The sequence below is a fragment of the Notolepis coatsorum genome, assembly GCF_963971535.1.
Source record: "Notolepis coatsorum genome assembly, chromosome: 13".
NCBI lineage: Eukaryota > Metazoa > Chordata > Actinopteri > Aulopiformes > Paralepididae > Notolepis > Notolepis coatsorum.
The window spans coordinates 59,531,752-59,551,950 of record NC_140177.1 but is presented as its reverse complement, the minus strand read 5'-3'; the positions used below and the strand labels follow the sequence as shown (position 1 = coordinate 59,551,950).

At 42.9% G+C, this 20,199-nt stretch overlaps 1 protein-coding gene across 2 annotated transcripts in view; it reads left to right on the top strand.

The window, feature by feature from the left end:
• The first annotated feature begins 5,986 nt into the window (after nucleotides 1–5,986).
• Nucleotides 5,987–20,199, top strand: part of LOC311239157 (tetratricopeptide repeat protein 39C-like) — a 50,544-nt gene continuing 36,331 nt past the window's right edge. For both annotated transcript variants that reach the window (XM_084327415.1, XM_084327414.1), the window contains exon 1: nucleotides 5,987–6,415. In XM_084327415.1, coding sequence (XP_084183541.1) covers nucleotides 6,279–6,415 — 137 coding nt within the window. In that variant the 5' untranslated portion in view covers nucleotides 5,987–6,278. The remainder of the gene's footprint in view (nucleotides 6,416–20,199) is intronic.

Here is a 20,199-nt window from a genome sequence, read left to right as displayed (position 1 = left end):
CACTACGAGACAAGCACTCAGAGAGATGGGGGGGGGGGGGGGGGGGGTTGGGACGCCTGTATCAGTTCCGCAACCGTTTCCATTTCCGGGGTAGGCCTGATTGGCCGAGACGGCCACGTGATGAGCGTGGCACGCCACTGCGGCAGCCGCGGCAAGCGCGCTACTACTGGAGTTCACTTCGCCTTTCACATCGCTGCCGTTGGCGAAAGCAGGAGGCGAGAGCGTAGATTTAGCTGTGTATCATTTAATCATTTATCATTTAAAAGGCATACATTGTTGTCATACAGAAGTACAGAATACTTTTATCCAAAATGCTTCTTACTGTTACACTGTTAGAGACTGTGCTAGACAAATGAATGACTAATTCGGTCAGAAATAACGTAACTAATAACGTTAGTAAGCACTGCTTATATGCTTATTATGTCTGCGGGGTACATTAAAAGTTTCTCCCGGTACATTCTGAAGAGCACACACCGCTGTATGTTGGAGAACCAGCGGTCTTCCGCTCCTCCTCACTCGAGTGAGACACTGCTTATATGCTTATTATGTCTGCGGGGTACAGTAAACGTTTCTCCCGGTACATTCTGAAGAGCACACCGCTGTATGTTGGAGAACCAGCGGTCTTCCGCTCCTCCTCACTCGAGTGAGAGCAAAATGTACCGGGAGAAACGTTTACTGTACCCCGCAGACATAATAAGCATATAAGCAGTGTCTCACTCGAGTGAGGAGGAGCGGAAGACCGCTGGTTCTCCAACATACAGCGGTGTGCTCTTCAGAATGTACCGGGAGAAACGTTTACTGTACCCCGCAGACATAATAAGCATATAAGCAGTGTCTCACTCGAGTGAGGAGGAGCAGAAGACCGCTGGTTCTCCAACATACAGCGGTGTGCTCTTCAGAATGTACCGGGAGAAACGTTTACTGTACCCCGCAGACATAATAAGCATATAAGCAGTGCTTACTAACGTTATTAGTTACGTTATTTCTGACCGAATTAGTCATTCATTTGTCTAGCACAGTCTCTAACAGTGTAACAGTAAGAAGCATTTTGGATAAAAGTATTCTGTACTTCTGTATGACAACAATGTATGCCTTTCAAATGTTAAATGATAAATGATTAAATGATACACAGCGAAATCTACGCTCTCGCCTCCTGCTTTCGCCAACGGCAGCGATGTGAAAGGCGAAGTGAACTCCAGCAGTAGCGCGCTTGCCGCGGCTGCCGCGGGGGGCGTGCCACGCGCGTCACGTGGCCGTCTCGGCCAATCAGGCCTACCCCGGAAATGGAAACGGTTGCGGAACTGATACAGGCGGTTGGGACAGGGGTTAGAGAGTTCCCATGTTTGTAGTGGGCGGAGATGGAGCAATAAATACATGTAGTGAGCATATGCATACATGGTGACAGTAGAATCATAGTATATAAGAAAATTGTGAAATAGAGTAATAGATAGAACTACTGCAAGCGTATGGATACAGGGTGAGATACAAGACAATAGCTCAGGGCCGTATGCCCCGAGGGGGCAGGAGGAGTCACTCAGAAGGTTCAGCACTGCAGGCCAGACAGAAGGCAGTATGAAGCTGTTCCATGGGACCGGTTGAGACAGAGACAGAGGTTAAAAGGTTCTCCCATGTCTCCAGAAAAGCAGGAGCACTCTGGCAGGAGCACTCATTCAAGGGTACTACGACTATGCTTGCACCTCATGGTACCAAAGCACCTCAAAGGCGCTAAAAACTAAATTACAAACATCACAAAACAAACTGGTCAGACTACTACTTAACCTCACTCCTAGAACCCACCTCACCCCTGCCCACTTTGACTACCTAGGATGGCTTAGAGCAGTGGTTCTCAACTGGTCTAGCCTCGGGACCCAACATTTTCCTTAGTCATTAAGCCGCGACCCAAATTTTTTAACCACTATGATTTATTTAAAAAGAATTTTTTTGCAGTAATACACAATCTTTCATGCACTGTTAAAAACATGAAATAAACACAAAAAAGTGCAACAAAAGTGCAACTAGGGCTAAAAACCCAATGAAATAAAATAATAATAAATAATATATGCTTCTTAGCAGATTTCTTATCTTAACATAACAGACCTAAGTTTGGGGGAACTAATGGATTAACTGGGGTTGCAACAAAAGGATGTTGTTTGCTCCTGACAAGAGTCTCAAAGTCTGGGGTCATGGTAGACAAAGCAACTCTGAGGTCATGCTCAATGTCCAATCTGTTCCTCTGCTTTGTCTTCAGCTGGACCAGAGCTGAGAAGCCACTTTCACAAAGATAGGTAGTGCAAAAATAAAAATGATAAAAAAAACGAGTACAAATTGATTTTTTTTTTTTTTTTTTTTTTACACACGCATCCGCGACCCACTCAAAATGGCCCTGCGACCCACTTTTGGGTCACGACCCACCAATTGAGAAACACTGGCTTAGAGTAGACGACAGAGTACAGCAACTTGCAATGGGCCTGGTCTACAAGATACACTATACGACTAAGGTACCCATGTACATGTCAAAATACTTCCCAAAGATCAGTGAATACCACAACCACAACACCAGAGGGAGCTCAACAAATCATCTTAAACCCAGATTCGGCTCAAACAAGGGACTAAACACGTTTCGCAATTATGCCACATCAATGTGGAGCACCCTACCCAAAGCTGTAAAGGAATGTGAATCCCTACCCACATTCAAAACCGCTCTTAAAGAGCACCTACGGGAGGCTGCAATTCGAAACTGGCCACCGTAAATGTCCAAACCCCCCCACCCCCTCCTAATAGACAGTCTCCTCCCAACCGTATGTATATATTCTCTCCCCACCAGTGGCGGCTGGTGAATTATTCTCCAGGGGGGGGCGCTATACCAAACATTTTGCAAACATGTACCGAGGTATCACAATGTCACACACACACACACAAACACACGCGTGCACGCATTGGCGAAACCACACACTGAGAAGCCTACTGTGCACGTCAGAGCTTCGGCGAAACCACAAGGTACGGATATTTAAGTAGGTAGAGTACAACTATCACCATTGCCATCAATCAATATATGATCACAGTCAATGCAGCCACGTTTCCAATAGCGCCTACACAAACATGCACGCCCAGATCTCCTCTCTCAATATATTGGTAACTTGTTTCAAATGACAAGATATACCTCTGTGATTATTATTGTACGGATCTGAATATGGGCGTGCGCGTGGGAGCATGCACAAATATATTACAGTGATAATATGCTGCTCCCGAGAGAGAGAGAGAGAGAGAGAGAGAGAGAGAGAGAGAGAGAGAGAGAGAGAGAGAGAGAGAGAGAGAGAGAGAGACCACAACTCACTTTGTTTAGTTGAAACGCGGTGCAGGAGGGCTTGATAAAGTGTATATGTCCACTGTCCCAGACTGTTGATGTATATATCCACTGTCCAGACTGCATCCAGCTAGCCATTATAGCGTGTTGTTGTTTGTTGTCTAACCAGCTAAGACAGAGTATAGCCTACCCTTCGAGAAGCTTTGTGGTCCAGACTCCAGGCTTGAACTTTCCATAAAAGTGTCCATATAAATCGAGAGAGAGAGAGAGAGAGAGAGAGAGAGAGAGAGAGAGAGAGAGAGAGAGAGAGAGAGAGAGAGAGAGAGAGAGAGAGAGAGAGAGAGACCGCAACTCACTTTGTTTAGTTGAAACGCGGTCCAGGAGGGCTTGATAAAGTGTATATGTCCACTGTCCCAGACTGTTGATGTATATATCTACTGTCCAGACTGCATCCAGCTAGCCATTATAGCGTGTTGTTGTTTGTTGTCGAACCAGTTAAGACAGAGTATAGCCTACCCTTCGAGAAGCTTTGTGGTCCAGACTCCAGGCTTGAACGTTCCATAAAAGTGTCCATATAAATCTATTTAGTTAGATCCAACACTGTCTGAATGTACAGTATCTTGTGATTATTATCAATTTCCGACAACTACTATTTCCTAGTAGCCCCTCGAATAGCATAATCTGCAGAGCCCAGAGCCCAACGTCTGGGGACGCGATGTCACATGCCACTCTCAGCCAATAGTGACTACATCGGGCACTCTGGTATCGTATTTGACAGCGCTATGTTGTATGTACGTATTTATTTATACGTATTTGCATTTTGCCCTGTGAGTTGCACAATTACGGCGGAGCAGAAATGAGCGCCCATGAAAACGGAGTGGAGGGGGCTAGGCGCCGGCTGGGGGATGAATAGGCTACTTCCTCCTCACGCAAATAATTCTTTCTTCTTCCTTTAACCAGGGAGGGCGGCGCTCTAGAGCCCACTATCGGCCGGCCGCCACTGCGCTGATGTAAACAAGACAAACGTCTTTCTCTACTCTGCATCCCCTTAACAATTTTGTGTATTGAGCCGCCCGTACTGTATTGTACCCATTCTGCAATCTGTTAAATAAAGTTTTCATTCATTCATTCACACCTGGGAGGAATGGTGGTGTTGACAGCGGACGACAGGGACAGTAGTGGGTCACTAGCCTACCGTAGAATTTAGATAGAGGTAAGACGTCAGCTTGTGACTGCAACTTGTTCCTGTTTGCGGACGACTCAGCCCTGCTGGTCTCTGACAAGAACAAGTTACAGGTTGAAAAAACCCTCAGCTCGGAACTAGGCAAAATCTGCATATGGCTCGATAACAAACTATCATTACACATGGGCAAAACAGAGTCCATTCTCTTCGGTTCAAATAACAAACTCAGCAAGACCGACGGCTTCTCAGTTACAGTGGGTGACAATATTGTCACAAGGAAAGATGAAATTACCTACCTGGGTTCCATCCTAGAGGCTAATCTTTCCTGTGACAAAATGGCATCCAATGTAATAAAAAAAGTCAACCAACGAACTCGATTCTTGTACCGGATCTCCTCTCTGGTAAACAAGAATACCCTGAAGACTCTGGCAGGAGCACTCATTCAAGGGTACTACGACTATGCTTGCACCTCATGGTACCACCCACCTCACCCCTGCCCACTTTGACAACCTAGGATGGCTTAGAGTAGACGACAGAGTACAGCAACTTGCAATGGGCCTGGTCTACAAGATACACTACACGACACTACACGACCAAGGTACCCATGTACATGTCAAAATACTTCCCAAAGGTCAGTGAATACCACGATCACAACACCAGAGGGAGCTCCACAAATCATGTTAAACCCAGATTCGGCTCAAACAAGGGACTAAACACGTTTCGCAATTATGCCACATCAATGTGGAACGCCCTGCCCAAAGCTGTAAAGGAATGTGAATCACTACCCACTTCCAAAACCACTCTCAAGGGACACCTACGGGAGACTGCAATTCGAGACTGGCCCCTGTAAATGTCCTAACCCAACCCCCTCCAATGTACAGTAATTTCCCTAGTATGGTTGTCAATATTCCAATGTACAATTTTGCTTGTTTGTACAGTGTCTCCCCCCCCCCCCCCCCCCCCCAATGTACAGTTTTGCTTGTTTATACAGTGTCCCCCCCCCCACCTCCAATGTAAATTACCCAGTATGGTTGTCAATATCCCAATGTACCCAACCCCCCCCCACCCAACCTCCTCCAATGTACAGTTTCTACGTCAAATGTATAGTACCTTTTCTTGACTCTTTTTGTATCACAAACAGTACTGTATTTGCAAATCTGGTATGTCATAAATGTATAGATGTAGCAGTACTGTCTATCTGTATGTCATGTATGTCATATATGTCCTGAATCCTGATGAATTGAAAATGGGGGACCCTGATGTAAACAAGACGAAAGTCTTTCTCTGGTCTGCATCCCCTTAACAATTGTGTGTATTGAGCTGTACTGTATTGTACCCATTCTGCAATCTGTTAGTTTTCAATCAATCAATCAATCAATCAATCAATCAGACTGCTGATTTTTGACAAGCTCGACTAAAGTGAAATGTCCCTTTAACGTGCCCAATTGGCGGACTGGATCTCAAGCAAATGCAATCACTTCATTTCCTACTACGAGAACGTGTCTTTGCGCCTAGCAAGTATAGCAACACTAGAATACGGAAGAGACTCCGGAAGGCAAAAGACAAACCTCAACATTAACTATATGATTTGGAACCAATTCGCTTGCGGTATTTATAATCGAAGAATAATGTGATAGTACTTTATTGTTGTTGAGCTGTATACCGAGTCGATACCGTCTCCCGGTTTCCCCCTCCCTCTCAGCTCTCAGTTCAGCTGTCCGTGTCTTGGTTCTGTTGGCGGTACACTACAGGGATCGGGACGGGAACGCGGCTCGCAAGACAGCACCCTAAATGGCGGACACGGCAGAACCAGCCCAGCAAACTGTAGTGGAAGAGATATCGGACGACGCAGACTTGGCACTGAAAGGAATCAATATGCTGCTCAACAATGGATTCAAGGAGAGTGACGAGCTTTTCAAATCATACAGGTCTGTGTGTGTCGTTTCCAGACAGACAACATTATAAAATGTCATGTTATCTATTTTCGCCTGCGCGCCGACGAAACCCAAGTGCAATTGATTACATTTCATTGTTTCTCGCCGAGAGGAGGAGTTTACATTGTTGTTATCAATTTTTGCGATACTTTCATGTGGCCAGCCCAGCACCATGTGATCTAATAGAAAATGACTTGTCTGATATTTCATGTTTTGAGAAGGGGGGCGTTGTCACATGCCTGTGACAAATAAACATCTGTGTCACATTCTGTCAGAACTTATCTTCAGCCGTTTGTCTCTGCCTTGTGTCTCTGTCCGCTCTGCGTGAACACTTTGGGCAGCCGAAGAGTGCTTCCGCGTTGCCGCAATTGGCCAGCGCCCTCCTTCGTGAATACCAGCTCTACGCTCGCGCATGAGGCTCCCCCAGGTGCCTGTACCGGTTGCGTGTACCGGTTCCGCAACAGTAAGTGACTTCCGGGTAGGCCTGATTGGCCCCGACAGGCACGTGACGCGGCAAACTCAGGACGCGCAACGAGGCTGCTGAGAGCTGTCGCGCGGAAATAGGCTGTCTATTGCCATTCTCTAACACAAACTCTAACCTTAACCAGCTCCTTAACAGCGCCTAAACTTAACCGTTCTAACCTTAACCAACTCCGAAACAATGCCTAACCTTAACCTTAACCATGCCTAACCTTAACCATAGAAAGAATATTGCCATTCTCTAACACAAACTCTAACCTTAACCAGCTCCTTAACAGCGCCTAAACTTAACCGTTCTAACCTTAACCAACTCCGAAACAATGCCTAACCTTAACCTTAACCATGCCTAACCTTAACCATAGAAAGAATATTGCCATTCTCTAACACAAACTCTAACCTTAACCAGCTCCTTAACAGCGCCTAAACTTAACCGTTCTAACCTTAACCAACTCCGAAACAATGCCTAACCTTAACCTTAACCATGCCTAACCTTAACCGGCGAAAGAATACACGTTAAAAAAAAATCACGTTAAAAAAAATAAATTCAATGGGATTCGAACTCGTCAACAACGGACCGCAGGATCGCAGGACCGCTGCTCTGCGAGGTGAGCTAAAGCGCTGAATGAAAGTCATAGCGGATTTGGACGGTTACATCATTCCGCAAGCTCTGCCGCGCGGCAGAGAAAGTTGCGCTTCACGTGCCTGTCGGGGCCAATCAGGCCTACCCCGGTTGTCACTTACTGTTGCGGAACAGTTACACGCGTACCGGTTCCGCAACTACAAGTTACTTCCGGGGTAGGCCTGATTGGCCCCGACAGGCACGTGACGCGGCAGCCTCAGGACGCGCAACAAGGCTGCTGAGAGCTGTCTATTGCCATTCTCTAAGACAAACTCTAACCTTAACCAGCTCCTTAACAGCGCCTAAACTTAACCCTTTAACCTTAAGCAACTCCGAAACTATGCCTAACCTTAACCTTAACCATGCCTAACCTTAACCATAAGGCATAACCAACTCCGAAAGAATATTGCCATTCTTAGTCTAAGACGAACTCTAACCTTAACCAGCTCCTTAACAGCGCCTAAACTTAACCTTTCTAACCATAACCAACTCCGAAACAATGCCTAACCTTAACCAACTCCGAAACAATGCTTAAAGTTAACATGCCTAAACTTAACGGCGAACGAATGCACGTTAAAAAAAAAAGAAAAAAAAAATTTGAAGGGAATCGAACTCGCCAGCAACGGACGGTAGGATCCACACCAATGCAACACTGCCAATTGAGCTATTTCTGGATAGTGAAAAAGGGCGTATTACTACACACAGCAGCATCACACCTGGACAAGAGGCAGGGGAACTATGTGAGAATGCTGTTCATCGACTACAGCTCAGCATTCAATACCATAGTCCCCTCCAAACTCATAGCCAAGCTCAGGGACCTGGGCTTGAACTATGACCTCTGCCAGTGGGTCTTGGACTTCCTGACGGGCAGACCCCAGGTGGTAAGAGCCGGCAACTGCACCTCCTCATCCATCACGCTCAACATAGGGGCCCCCCAGGGCTGTGTTCTGAGCCCCCTCCTCTACTCCCTGTACACACATGACTGCGTAGCACAGCGGAACAACAACACCATCATCAAATTTGCTGATGACACAGTAGTGGTGGGCCTGATCTCTGCCAACGACGAAAGGGCCTACCTGGAAGAGGTAGAGAACCTGTCACAGTGGTGTCAGGAGAACTGCCTCTCCCTGAACGTCAGCAAAACAAAAGAGATGATTGTGGACTTCAGGAGGTCGGGGGTCAAGGACTACAGCCCCCTCAGCATCGACGGGGCACCGGTTGAGAGAGTGAACAGTTTCAAGTACCTCGGAGCCCACATATCCGAGGACTTGACATGGACCACACACATTGACAGTGTTGTGAAGAAGGCACGACAACGCCTCTACTTCCTCAGGCGCCTAAGGAAGTTCCAAGTCAGTCAGAAGATCCTTAGGAACTTCTACTCATGTAGAATAGAGAGCATCCTGACCGGCAACATCACCTCCTGGTTTGGGAATAGCACTGCACAAGACCGTAGCAGACTACAAAGAGTGACACGTTCAGCCGAACGCACAATTGGAGGGGGGCTTCCCACCCTCCAGAACATTTACAACAAGCGGTGCAAGGGGAAGGCTAAGAGAATTATTAAGGACTCGAGCCACCCGAACAACTGCCTCTTTGAACTGCTGCGGTCAGGCAAGCGATACCGGAGTCTTAAGGCGAGCACAGAAAGACTCAGAAGAAGCTTCTATCCCCAGGCCATCAGGCTGCTAAACGAACAATAAACACTATGCAACAACCATCAAATGCACACAGCACACACACCCACACGCACACACTCACTCAAACAAACGACACACTGCAGCACCCACTCTCCACACTTTAGATCACACAAACACACTTTACACTTTATATTTATTGATAAAGGATTTGCACTACAACTCGTACACCTACTGTGAATTGTACCTAAATTGCACCTCGTCCCATTTCTGCCTTGCACTATATAGTATTGTATATTAGTACACTGCACAGTATTGTATATTGTATGGTAACTACGTCTATTCTGCATCGAACATTGTACATATGTCTAAACTGAACACTGTGACCTAATTTTTTTACTTCTAATTTTACTATGTTATTTTATTTCATACTTATCTTGTCTTGCACAGTCTCTGGAGCGTAACAGTAAGAAGCATTTTGTATAAAAGTATTCTGTACTTCTGTATGACAAATATTAAAGAAACTTGAAACTACATAATGCTGCCGCGGAGCGTGCCGCGCGGCAGAGAAAGTTGCGCGTCCTGAGGCTGCCGCGGGAGCGTGGCCGCGCCTGTCACGTGCCTGTCGGGGGCAATCAGGCCTACGCCGGAAGTAACTTATAGTTGCGGAACAGTAACAGGCCCCCCAGGTGCTCGTTTGCGTGCCACGCATGCGCATGAGGCTCCCCCAGGTTAATCACAGAACACGCCATATTAGCAATGCTGGTAATCGCCCTGGTTAATCACAGAACACGCCATATTAGCAACGCTGCATCAGATAATACCAGAATTTGTAAATAGGAGAAAAAGGAGTTTTTTTTGGCAATCGAAGCTTCGGGGCCGAGCTTCGATTTTAATTCGAAGCTTCGAAAAAAAAAATATATATATATATATTTTTTTTATCTTATGTTGTGGGACTTGTACAGCACTTTCATAAACGTTGTTGTTTTTAAATGTGCTCTATAAATAAAGTGGGTTGGATTAATTAATTAAGTAGCCCCTTTCGTGACTGAGCCAACAAGGTTTCACTCGGCTGTGTGATTTAATTCAAGGTGGATCGCTGTTGTCGTTTGAACAACTTCAGATTTCATGGGAACTACCAATCCCCCAAATCAAGAATGTTTAAGATGAATGAAGTAATATTTTGATTATTTGAAATATGGCCTGTGTAGACTAAACTATGCACAGAATTATGTCAGTCTACAAGGTCCGGATTCTACATGGTCCGGCAATGTAGACCTTGTAGACTCCACTACAGACCAATTATCAGTGAATGTTCATGCATTTTTAAGAAGGGCAACTTCCACAAAAAAACAAAGAACTCACCAAAACATCTCAGTAGCACCTTATCTAAATTTTATTTCCTATTTTGTTTATTCATCCCAGTATCTTTCTTTCTTATGTGTGGAATTCTACAAGGCATGTAGGTGTATATGTATTTGAGGATGATATCCTTCAAACAGGCAATAGTGATGATATAATTTGGGCAGTGCTGAGCTGGGTTACTTTCCTCCAGTGTATTTGTCCCCCGGCCCCACCCAATGGCCCCACCCACACACACACACACACACACACACACACACACACACACATTTACATTTAGTCATTTAGCTGACGCTTTTATCCAAAGCGACTTACAAGTTCTGTACGACAAGACAGCAAGAAGGGTACAACTCTATCAGCTGAGTAACAATGTTTATCAAAGTGTTGCGTGTTACAGTGTAGGTTAGTTTATTAGGAAAAGTGCATGACAGTAAGGTTTAGGGATGCCCCGATCGATCGGCCACCGATCGTTATCGGCCGATAATCAGTATAAATATGCGATCGGGGAATTCCGATAATGAGTCATATTCGCCGATCGCGGAAACTGATCAAGTGGATATCTCACTCGCTTGTCTCAGACGCACAGGACCTGCAAACTGCTCCTCCTCCCTAGCCCCGCCCGCCCCCGTGTAGAGTTTGTAAACAAAGAGGTGCGGCTCCTCTGCTCGAGTCTGTAGTGCATTCGACCTGCGCTAACGTTAGCTACCTAGCTATCGTTACTGTTTAAACAAAATTACCCAGTCAACTATTCACGTTTAGTAGGCATTGTCTAACGGTATTTAGCCGGCTAGCTACCGATAGCTCCTGATATCAACAAATGATCCAGAAAATCTAGTAGTCCATGTTCATACCTCCGGTAGCTTGCGTTAGCTTGCGTTAGCTGACGTTAGTTTACTGTTCAAAACGAAATGTCCCATTGAACTAAAGTTCTGTCTTAACGTCATCTAGCCGGCTAGCAGTAGCTACAGATAGCTCTTGATATCAATGTCTTATAACATTGATTTAATGCGTATTCGAGCTGAGGGCTTGCTGAATGTGAAATGACCAAAGCATAACGTTACCAATAGGGTCCCGCTGCAGCGCCGGAGAATCCTTTTTGGAGCTGGGCTACTAGAGTACACACAGACAGTCGAGCTGTTTGCAGATAGCGAGCATTTTGACTTGTTGCGTGGTGGCGATGTCTCGCAGATAATACAAGTACAAGTCTAATTATATAATATATATATTTTATATATAAAAAAAAAAAAAAAAAAAAACGTTTTATATAAAACAATTTTTAATTTCTTTTTAATCAAAAACGATCGGTATCGGATCGGTATCGGCCGATATGGCTCACGACGATCGGTGATCGGTATCGGTGGCAAAAAACGTGATCGGGGCATCCCTAGTAAGGTTAGTCACGGTTAGATTTTTTTTTATTTTAATTTTTTAATCATTTCAGATAATGGTTGAAGAAGTGAGTCTTTAGTCGACGGCGAAAGATTGGACGGGATTCGGCTGCATAGCTGTCAACATTTCGATTTGAAAAAACGTGCAGGTTTTAGCCACGCCCCTTATCATGGCCCCGCCCCCTCAGCCCGCCCCCTCCCACCCGGCCCCGCCCCCTCCCAATGGAGCTGCCTCGTCGCTGCTGGTCAAAACCGGTATTATTTTGTTTTCCTACTGTGTAGAGTGTAAATGCTATAAAAATACAGTAAATTACCTTTTATCAAAATATTAACCATTAAATAAAGGTTGTAATCTGTAAATGCATTTGATTTTACTGTAATTTGACAGTATTTGGAAACCATAGATGCCAGACATTTAGTTTTCTTGCAGCTTTTTTTCTTACAGTCTACAGTCAGTGAATCCTAAATCTCCACTAGGCAACCACTTAAAGTTATCAGTCCAACAAGGACTGGGTGAACTAGTTGCTACATTAAATTAATCAGATACCTGGTTGAAAGTGAAATGCTGTGAACATCCCTGCATTAAGTGTAAGACAAATTCAGTATAAATTCAGTTTATGTAGTAGTAGCATTAACATGTTCATATTTATTGAAATCTTACAATTCATACATAAATGTTATGATGAATTGAAAATGGGGGAAGAAGTCCTTCTCTGGTCTGCATCCCCTTAACAATTGTGTATTGCACAATACTGTATTGTACCCATCTGTTAAAGTTAGCAATCAATCAATGTATTACCAGTGTCTTTATACCTTCATCACTGTAGGCTACATATTAATACGACAACTCAAGAAGAATCAAGAGGTTTATTTATCACATACAGTGAAATGCAGGTGGTCACGCCCGCATTGATTGTGCAAAATGCAAAAAAATATAGACACAGGATATGCATGATAAAAAAAGACATGCCATGTTCCTGAAAAAGCTATAAAAAATACCTATGGTCATTAATTTAGCAGTGGGAAATGGGAATATCATTTTTGGAACAGTGTGTGTGTGTCTATTATGTCTGTGTAGTATGTCTGTATGTCTGTATTGAGCCGTACTGTATAGTACCCATTCTGCAATCTGTTAAATAAAGTTTTCATTCATTCTACAGAGAAAAATGAGATAGAAAAAAAGCCAATGCGATTGTGTTTTTCCTCAATATCTCTGCAATGCCTGCGAGTTACCAGTAACTGTATTTGTCATACCATGACAATTCACGACAACTTTTAAAACTGATCAATTTATTTATATGTATAAATCGCATTCAGGAAATTGGGCGTCAGTGAAGGCATGCTATCCGTGGAGGAATGGCAGGAGCAAACGGCTGTTAGTGTTCACCAACCTACACATTCCTGCATTTGTATTGTTTTATCCACAGAAGATTTGCAAACCTTTTGTTCCAGAGACAAAAGCCACAGAGTGGGCAATCAAGAGACACTGGCTAAGTTGATTTGACACGCTCGGTCCGCGGCCGCCTCGGTGCATCATCTACACTCTCCCCTGAGCGTATGAGCTTTATCCAGTCGCTGTCTTCTTCTGGTCGCAACGGTCTGACTTCCTGTGATAACGGTCCAATCTACAATGCTGCCACCTGTCGTCACGGAGGAGAATTGCACCCATTTTGTAAAAAAAAAAAAATAATAATAAGTACAAAATACGTACCAATCCGTGAGCCGCGAAGAGGCCGTGCAGAGGGTCGAAAAAACAGGAGAATCCCGGTAAAACCGTGAGAGTTGACAGCTATGTTCGGCTGTCCTAACTGGGATGGGTAGTTCTCACACACGCACACGCACACACACAAATCGAAGTAAAAAAAAAATTGAATTTTTTTTTTGAAAAAAACATTTATCCCTTATTTTTTTTTTTTTTTTTTAAACTTCGATTTTTTTTTAATGTTCGAAGCTTGTGCCATCGAACGAAGCTTCGAAGTATTTAAGACAGCCCTACTATTTTCTTTTTTTTGAACTTTCTTTTATTTTGTGTCATATTGAACATCACATTGCATTAATCATACAGTATAATATACTTGATTCACATAGTCAATGACATTTGTTACTCAGGCTCTTCCCTCTTATTCAATTTGTTTAAGGTATTCAGCGTAATCAAAATAAGCTGTATAATCCGAGTACGCCTCTTAAACAACCCAGTGGGGAGGGATTTTTACAATATTTTTTTTTATGATTTTTTGTAGGATAAGAAACGAAAAAATAAATAGAAAAATAAATTTAGCAAAAGGAAAAAAATATATACTTTAACAGAAAAAAAAGAACAACAAAAAAAGAAAAGAAAAAAAAGAGAGAGAGGGCGTCAGGCTCATGCTAATGTATCTCCAGGTACAAGGTTACAAGTGACCATCTCTGCATAAACATATCTTTTTTCAGTTGCAATTGTGCAGTCATTTCTTCCATTGTATACATCTGTCTCAGTCTCTTGGTCCATTGTTTGATTGTCGGTGGTTGATTTTGTAGCCATGCCATAGTTATCATTTTCCTTGCTATTAACAGTATCACTCTCAAGATATATAACGTATCTCCATAGTATGTGCCTTTCGGTATACATCCCAAGATATAGTACGATGGATTCAGAGGTAAGTCAAGATCTAGAATGGTTTTAATCTCATTTTTGATATTCATCCAAAATGTCTGCACCCTTGGACAGTCCCAGAAAATATGTGTATGATCTCCGATCATTCCACATCCTCTCCAACATAGTGGTGAGGACCCACCAGCAAATCCGGAGAGAACTTGAGGAGTCCTAAAGTACCTGACCTTGACCTTCCAGTCAAACTCCTTCCACATTGGGCTATTTGTGATTTTATGATTGCTTGAATGGCTGTCCTCCCATTCTTCATTTTCTATGATCACATTAGCTTCCAACTCCCATTTTTCTTTAATATAGGTGGTGTCTCCTGGATCGTCTAGTTGTAACATGTTGTAAATATTGGATATCTGCTTTCTTTCCATCAAGTTTTTTTCTATTGTGTTTATAAAGTACCGCTCCACATTTGTTGGTGGTCTCTTAATTGCTTCCCACTCACTGTGAGTCATTACATAGTGTCTTATTTGAAAGTATCTAAACATGTCTTTCGAAGGTAGATCAAAACATTGCTGTAGCTGTGCAAACGATTTAAAACAGTCTCCTTCCATTAATTGATTGATAGTAACCAGGCCCAAATCCGCCCATTTTTTAAAACCCCCATCCTCCATAGCTGGCCGGAATTCTGTATTGTCTGCTATTGGCATGGCCCTAGATATTGATCGTGGACCTCCCCCCTTTTTCCTTACACTTTCCCATACCTTTAATGTATTTGTAATCCATTTGTTACCAATCTTAATTTTTTTCCAGTATGCTTTCCCCAGGAATATTATGGATCTGAGAGGGGTCTTTGGAATTTGAGTTTTGCTCAATCTGTACCCATCCTGAGTCTAGGTCCTTTTGTATCCAATGCACAAGTATGCGTAATTGAGCTGCCCAGTAGTAGTTTCTTAGGTTTGGTAGACCAAGACCACCCTTGTTCTTTGGCAAACATAGTGTTTTAAGCCTTACTCTAGGTTTTTTCCTCTGCCAGATAAATTTGGATAGGAGTTTATCTAACCTTTTAAAGGTAGTGGCAGGTATTGGTATAGGTAGAGACTGGAAGAGAAAAATAAGTCTAGGTAGCACATTCATTCGAATTGATTCTATTCTTCCCACTAGGGAGAGAGGTAAAATGTCCCATCTGGCCATGTCTGATTTGATTTGTACAATCAACTTTTCGTAGTTTGCTTGATATAACTGATTGCTGCTGGGAGTCAAAATGATTCCTAAATACCTGAATCCGTCTCTAGCCCAATGGAAGGGTGCTATACTATTCAGATGTATTGGCCATGTTCCCACTATCATCATGGCTTCTGATTTGGTCTCATTTATCTTATAACCCGACAGTTCGCCGTAATTTCTTAAATCCATCATTATGTTTGGAATTGATTCTAAAGGGTTTTTGATATAAAGTAAAATGTCATCAGCAAATAGCGAGATCTTGTGTGTAATGCCTTTTTGGTCATCTATTCCCTGTATCTGAGGGTTTGATCTAATCATCTCCGCTAGTGGCTCTATGCCAATCGCGAATAGTAATGGAGACAAAACGTCTCCTTGGCGTGTCCCTCTCTGTATGTCAAAGAAGTGAGAGCAGTGACCATTCACCCTTACTCTAGACTTAGGATTTTTATATAAACATTTTATCCATTCTATAAATGTGTTATTGAATCCCATACCTTTCAATGTTAGTTCAAGGTACAGCCAATCAACTCTATCAAATGCCTTCTCGGCATCTAAGCCGAGAAGCATTGATGGTTCTTTTCGAAATCCAGCCACTGTTTGCAGATTTAAAGTTCTTCTGATGTTGTTAGCACCCTGTCGACCAGTGATAAAGCCAGTCTGGTCTGGGTGTATCAGTTTTGTTATATGTTTCTGTATTCTTTTTTTAAGTATAGATGTCAATATCTTGAAATCGTTGCAAAGGAGACTTATGGGCCTATAGGAACTACATCTTGTGGGGTCTTTACCTTCTTTATGTATTACCGAGACAATAGCTTCTGACCAGCTTCCTGGTGGATCTCTCTCAGATAGGGCATAGTTATAAACTACACTTAATACTGGTGTTAATTGTTCAGTGAAATGTTTATAAAATTCATTTGAAAACCCATCTGTACCTGGTGATTTATTGTTCTTAAGCATCTGAATAGTTTCCCCTATCTCCTTCTCCGTAATAGGGGAGGTTAGCTCATCCGCCTCATCTGGGGATAGTTTAGAAAGTTTAAGGTTATCTAAGAAGTTGTTGATTTTTTCTTTCTTGTTTTCCAATTGCTGTGCTTTGTAGAGGTCGGTATAGTAATCTGCAAATGCATTAGCAATTTCTTGCGTTTGCATTACTTCCATGTGTGTGCTGGGGTGTTTAATCTTTGGAACTATCCGACTTGACTGTATTTTGTGGAGCTGGAATGACAGTAGCTTGCTTGCCCTATTTCCCATCTCATAGTAATTCCTACCAGCAAATCTAAGGGCTCCTTCCGCTTTGTATGTCAACAGGTCATCTAGTTTTTGTTTGCAGGTTAGTAGAGCTTTTAAATCTTCTTCATCTCTGTTCAGTTTATGTTTCCTTTCTAGTATTTTTAACTCATTTTCTAGGTTCTGCTGTTTTTCATTTCGCTGTTTCTTTAGTGCACTTGAAATTGAGATAATTTTACCTCTCATTACAGCCTTTGCCGCGTCCCATAAAATTGATGGTGAGACATCCCCCTTATTGTTGAGATCAAAATAACTCTTCAGTTCTTCACTTATCCTCTCCCGTGTGTGAGAGTCAGACAGCATGGATACATTGAGCCTCCAATATTTAAAGATTTTATTGGTACTGAGGTTAAGTTGAAGAGTTAGAGGTCCATGATCTGAGATGGTCGCTGGTTCAATGATACATGATTCAACTTTGTCAATATCTTGCTTGGAAATACAGAAGTAATCTATCCGAGAGTAGCTACCATGGACCCCAGACCTAAAGGTAAAGTCTTTCTGCCTAGGATGGTGGAAACGCCATGCATCTATAAGTCCAAATTCTTTTATCATTGCATTCAGTGATCTAGATTTTTTTGAAATGGGTCCACAATCTACAGGCAGTTTGTCTACTTTTGGATTTAGTACACAGTTGAAATCACCGGCCATAAGGATAATTCCTTTGGCATTACCAGCCAAAAGTGAGGCTATACCTTTAAAGAAATTGGGGCAGTCTTCATTTGGTGCATATATATTTAGAAAGGTTATGATTGATCCTCCTATTGACCCCAGGACCATAACATATCTGCCCTGGTCATCTGCAATTTCCTTTTCTTTGGTGAAGTATACTGATTTGTTAAATAGAATAGCCACTCCTCTCTTTTTCCCTGTTTGACAGGACGCACTATACACCTGGCCCACCCATTCTCTCTTCAGTTTCTGGTGTTCGTTCATTGATAAGTGCGTTTCTTGAATGAATGCTATAGAGCACTGCATTTTCTTAAGTTGTCCAAAAAGTTTTTTCCTCTTTATTGGGTTGTTAAGACCATTTATATTGTAACTAATACATTTAAGGCTTGTCATAATGTCATTGTATTTCGTATGTACAACATAGATCTATCTTCCATAGTATATGAGCTTGAGGCATTTGTCAAAGAGTATACAACATAAAAAACAAAACAAAATGGTCCCCTATTCACTTGTAAGGGAAAACCTAGGGCTTCCAATTTTCCAGTAAGCTGTCTTACATAAATCACAAATGAAATAATCTCCCGATGTTCTAGAGAGGTGTAGCTTTCTCTCTCAGGGAGCATATTGCACTAAGTGCAGAGAAGTTAACCACGAACGTATAGGGTTAACCTTTGCCTGGTAACACAGGCTAAGTGTGATCCGTCTATGGCTCAGTCTCTGGCCTCAGAACCACATATAAATTAAAGTAGATTTAATATATTTAAATTTTCCCAACAGGTAATTAATACTCAGGGTAAATGATAATCATATTAGTCAGCAGCATGTCCATTATTTCTTGTGTTTTACACTTATTGTAAACATTTCGTTAGTTTACTATATCTAACTGGTTTACTCATCTTTATCGTCCATGAATGATCTTAGGTCTGCGGCAGATAGTGACGTCATGGCTCCTTTCGTTCGCTGCTCACGCCCTCTTCTTTGTGTTCGCCACCTGTCCCTTGTCAGTTCTCTTTGTAGTTTCTCTCTTTCGTCGATTTGGACATGAATTCCCAGTTCTTTCAGTGTGGGAATTGCATCTACCAGAGAGTCAAACACCTTCGTTCCCGATTCTGTTGTCATCCTGAGTCGTGCCGGGTATGGGCAATTAGCGCGTATCCCTTTTTCCTTCAGCTGTTTGATGACGTGACGCACCTGACCCCTCTTCTTTTGCAGGTCTGGGGAGTAATCGTGATCAAAATAGATCCTTTTCCCTTGAAATGTGACGGTTTGTCCCCATGCGAGCTGTAGAACCTGTTCTTTGATATTGAAATCTAGAAAGCGCACAATGATAGAGCGCGGGGGTGCGCTAGACTCTCTCGGTTTGGCCATCAGTGATCTGTGCGCTCTTTCTATCTTAATCTCAGACTCAAGTTCAGGTGTTATTTTCAGGGATGTTGTCAATAGCTGCTTCACAAACTCTTTAGTATCCTTGTCCTCGCTACCTTCAGGGACTTGGTAGATCCGGATATTGTTGCGTCTGAGTCTATTTTGCAAGTCTTCACAGGTTGCTGTAATTTCTGCATCTCTTCTTACAAGGTATTTGAGCGCCCTCTGGTGTCTCATTCCACTATCATCCAGTTTCGTGATTTCTTTTTCAATTACCGTAATTCTACCTTCTGTTTTGTCAATCCATTCAGTTACTTGCGACATAGATGTTTCAAGTTTGCTCACTGAAGACTGGGTGGCATTGTGTGCTTCTTTATTCTCTCTCCTTAGATCTTTTAATTCTTTTAGAATCGCGGATTCCTCTCTCTCTGTTTCCTCGTCAGTGTCGGAAGAGCTGGTTTGACAAGCCTGTTCATCTGTGACATCTTTCTCATTTCCAGAGTCGGTTTTGGTATTTCTTTTAGCACTTCGTTTCTTCGGGCTCATCTTTAGACTTCTTACCGTTTCACTCGTTAAATGTTGCTGACAATATCTGTTTGTTGGGTCGTTTATCTCGGGGGTTCTGAGGAGCTCGAGATTCAAGCTGCTACCCGGACATCACACCAAATCGGCCCTACTATTTTCTATACATTAGTTTCTTGTTTGAATGCATTTATTTCTATTAGACCAGTGGTGCCCAACCAGTCGGCCGTGGTCGACCAGTAGATCAATGACATGTAATATAATTGCCACGAACGATGGGATAATGTTAGCTGCTGGACAGGCTAAGCTAACTAGCGTTAGCCGTTAGCTTAGCGTTAACGTTAACCCTGCAAAACGCTCAAAAGCGAACTCTACAACAGAGTTCCATTCGTGAGAAAAGAGGCAGAACACACAGTGAATGTATCCGTTTTGTTTATTGCACGTTCTTTGCTGAAAAGAAAAAGTGCTACAGGCTATACTAGGCTAAGCTAACTAGCGTTAGCCGTTTAGCTTAGCGTTAGCCCTGGGAAACGCTCAAAAGCGAACTCTACAACACCATCCATTCGTGATAAAATGGGGTGGGTTATATTGACAAGGCTTGACAACAGAGGTTCAAATATAACTTCATATTTATTGCTTAT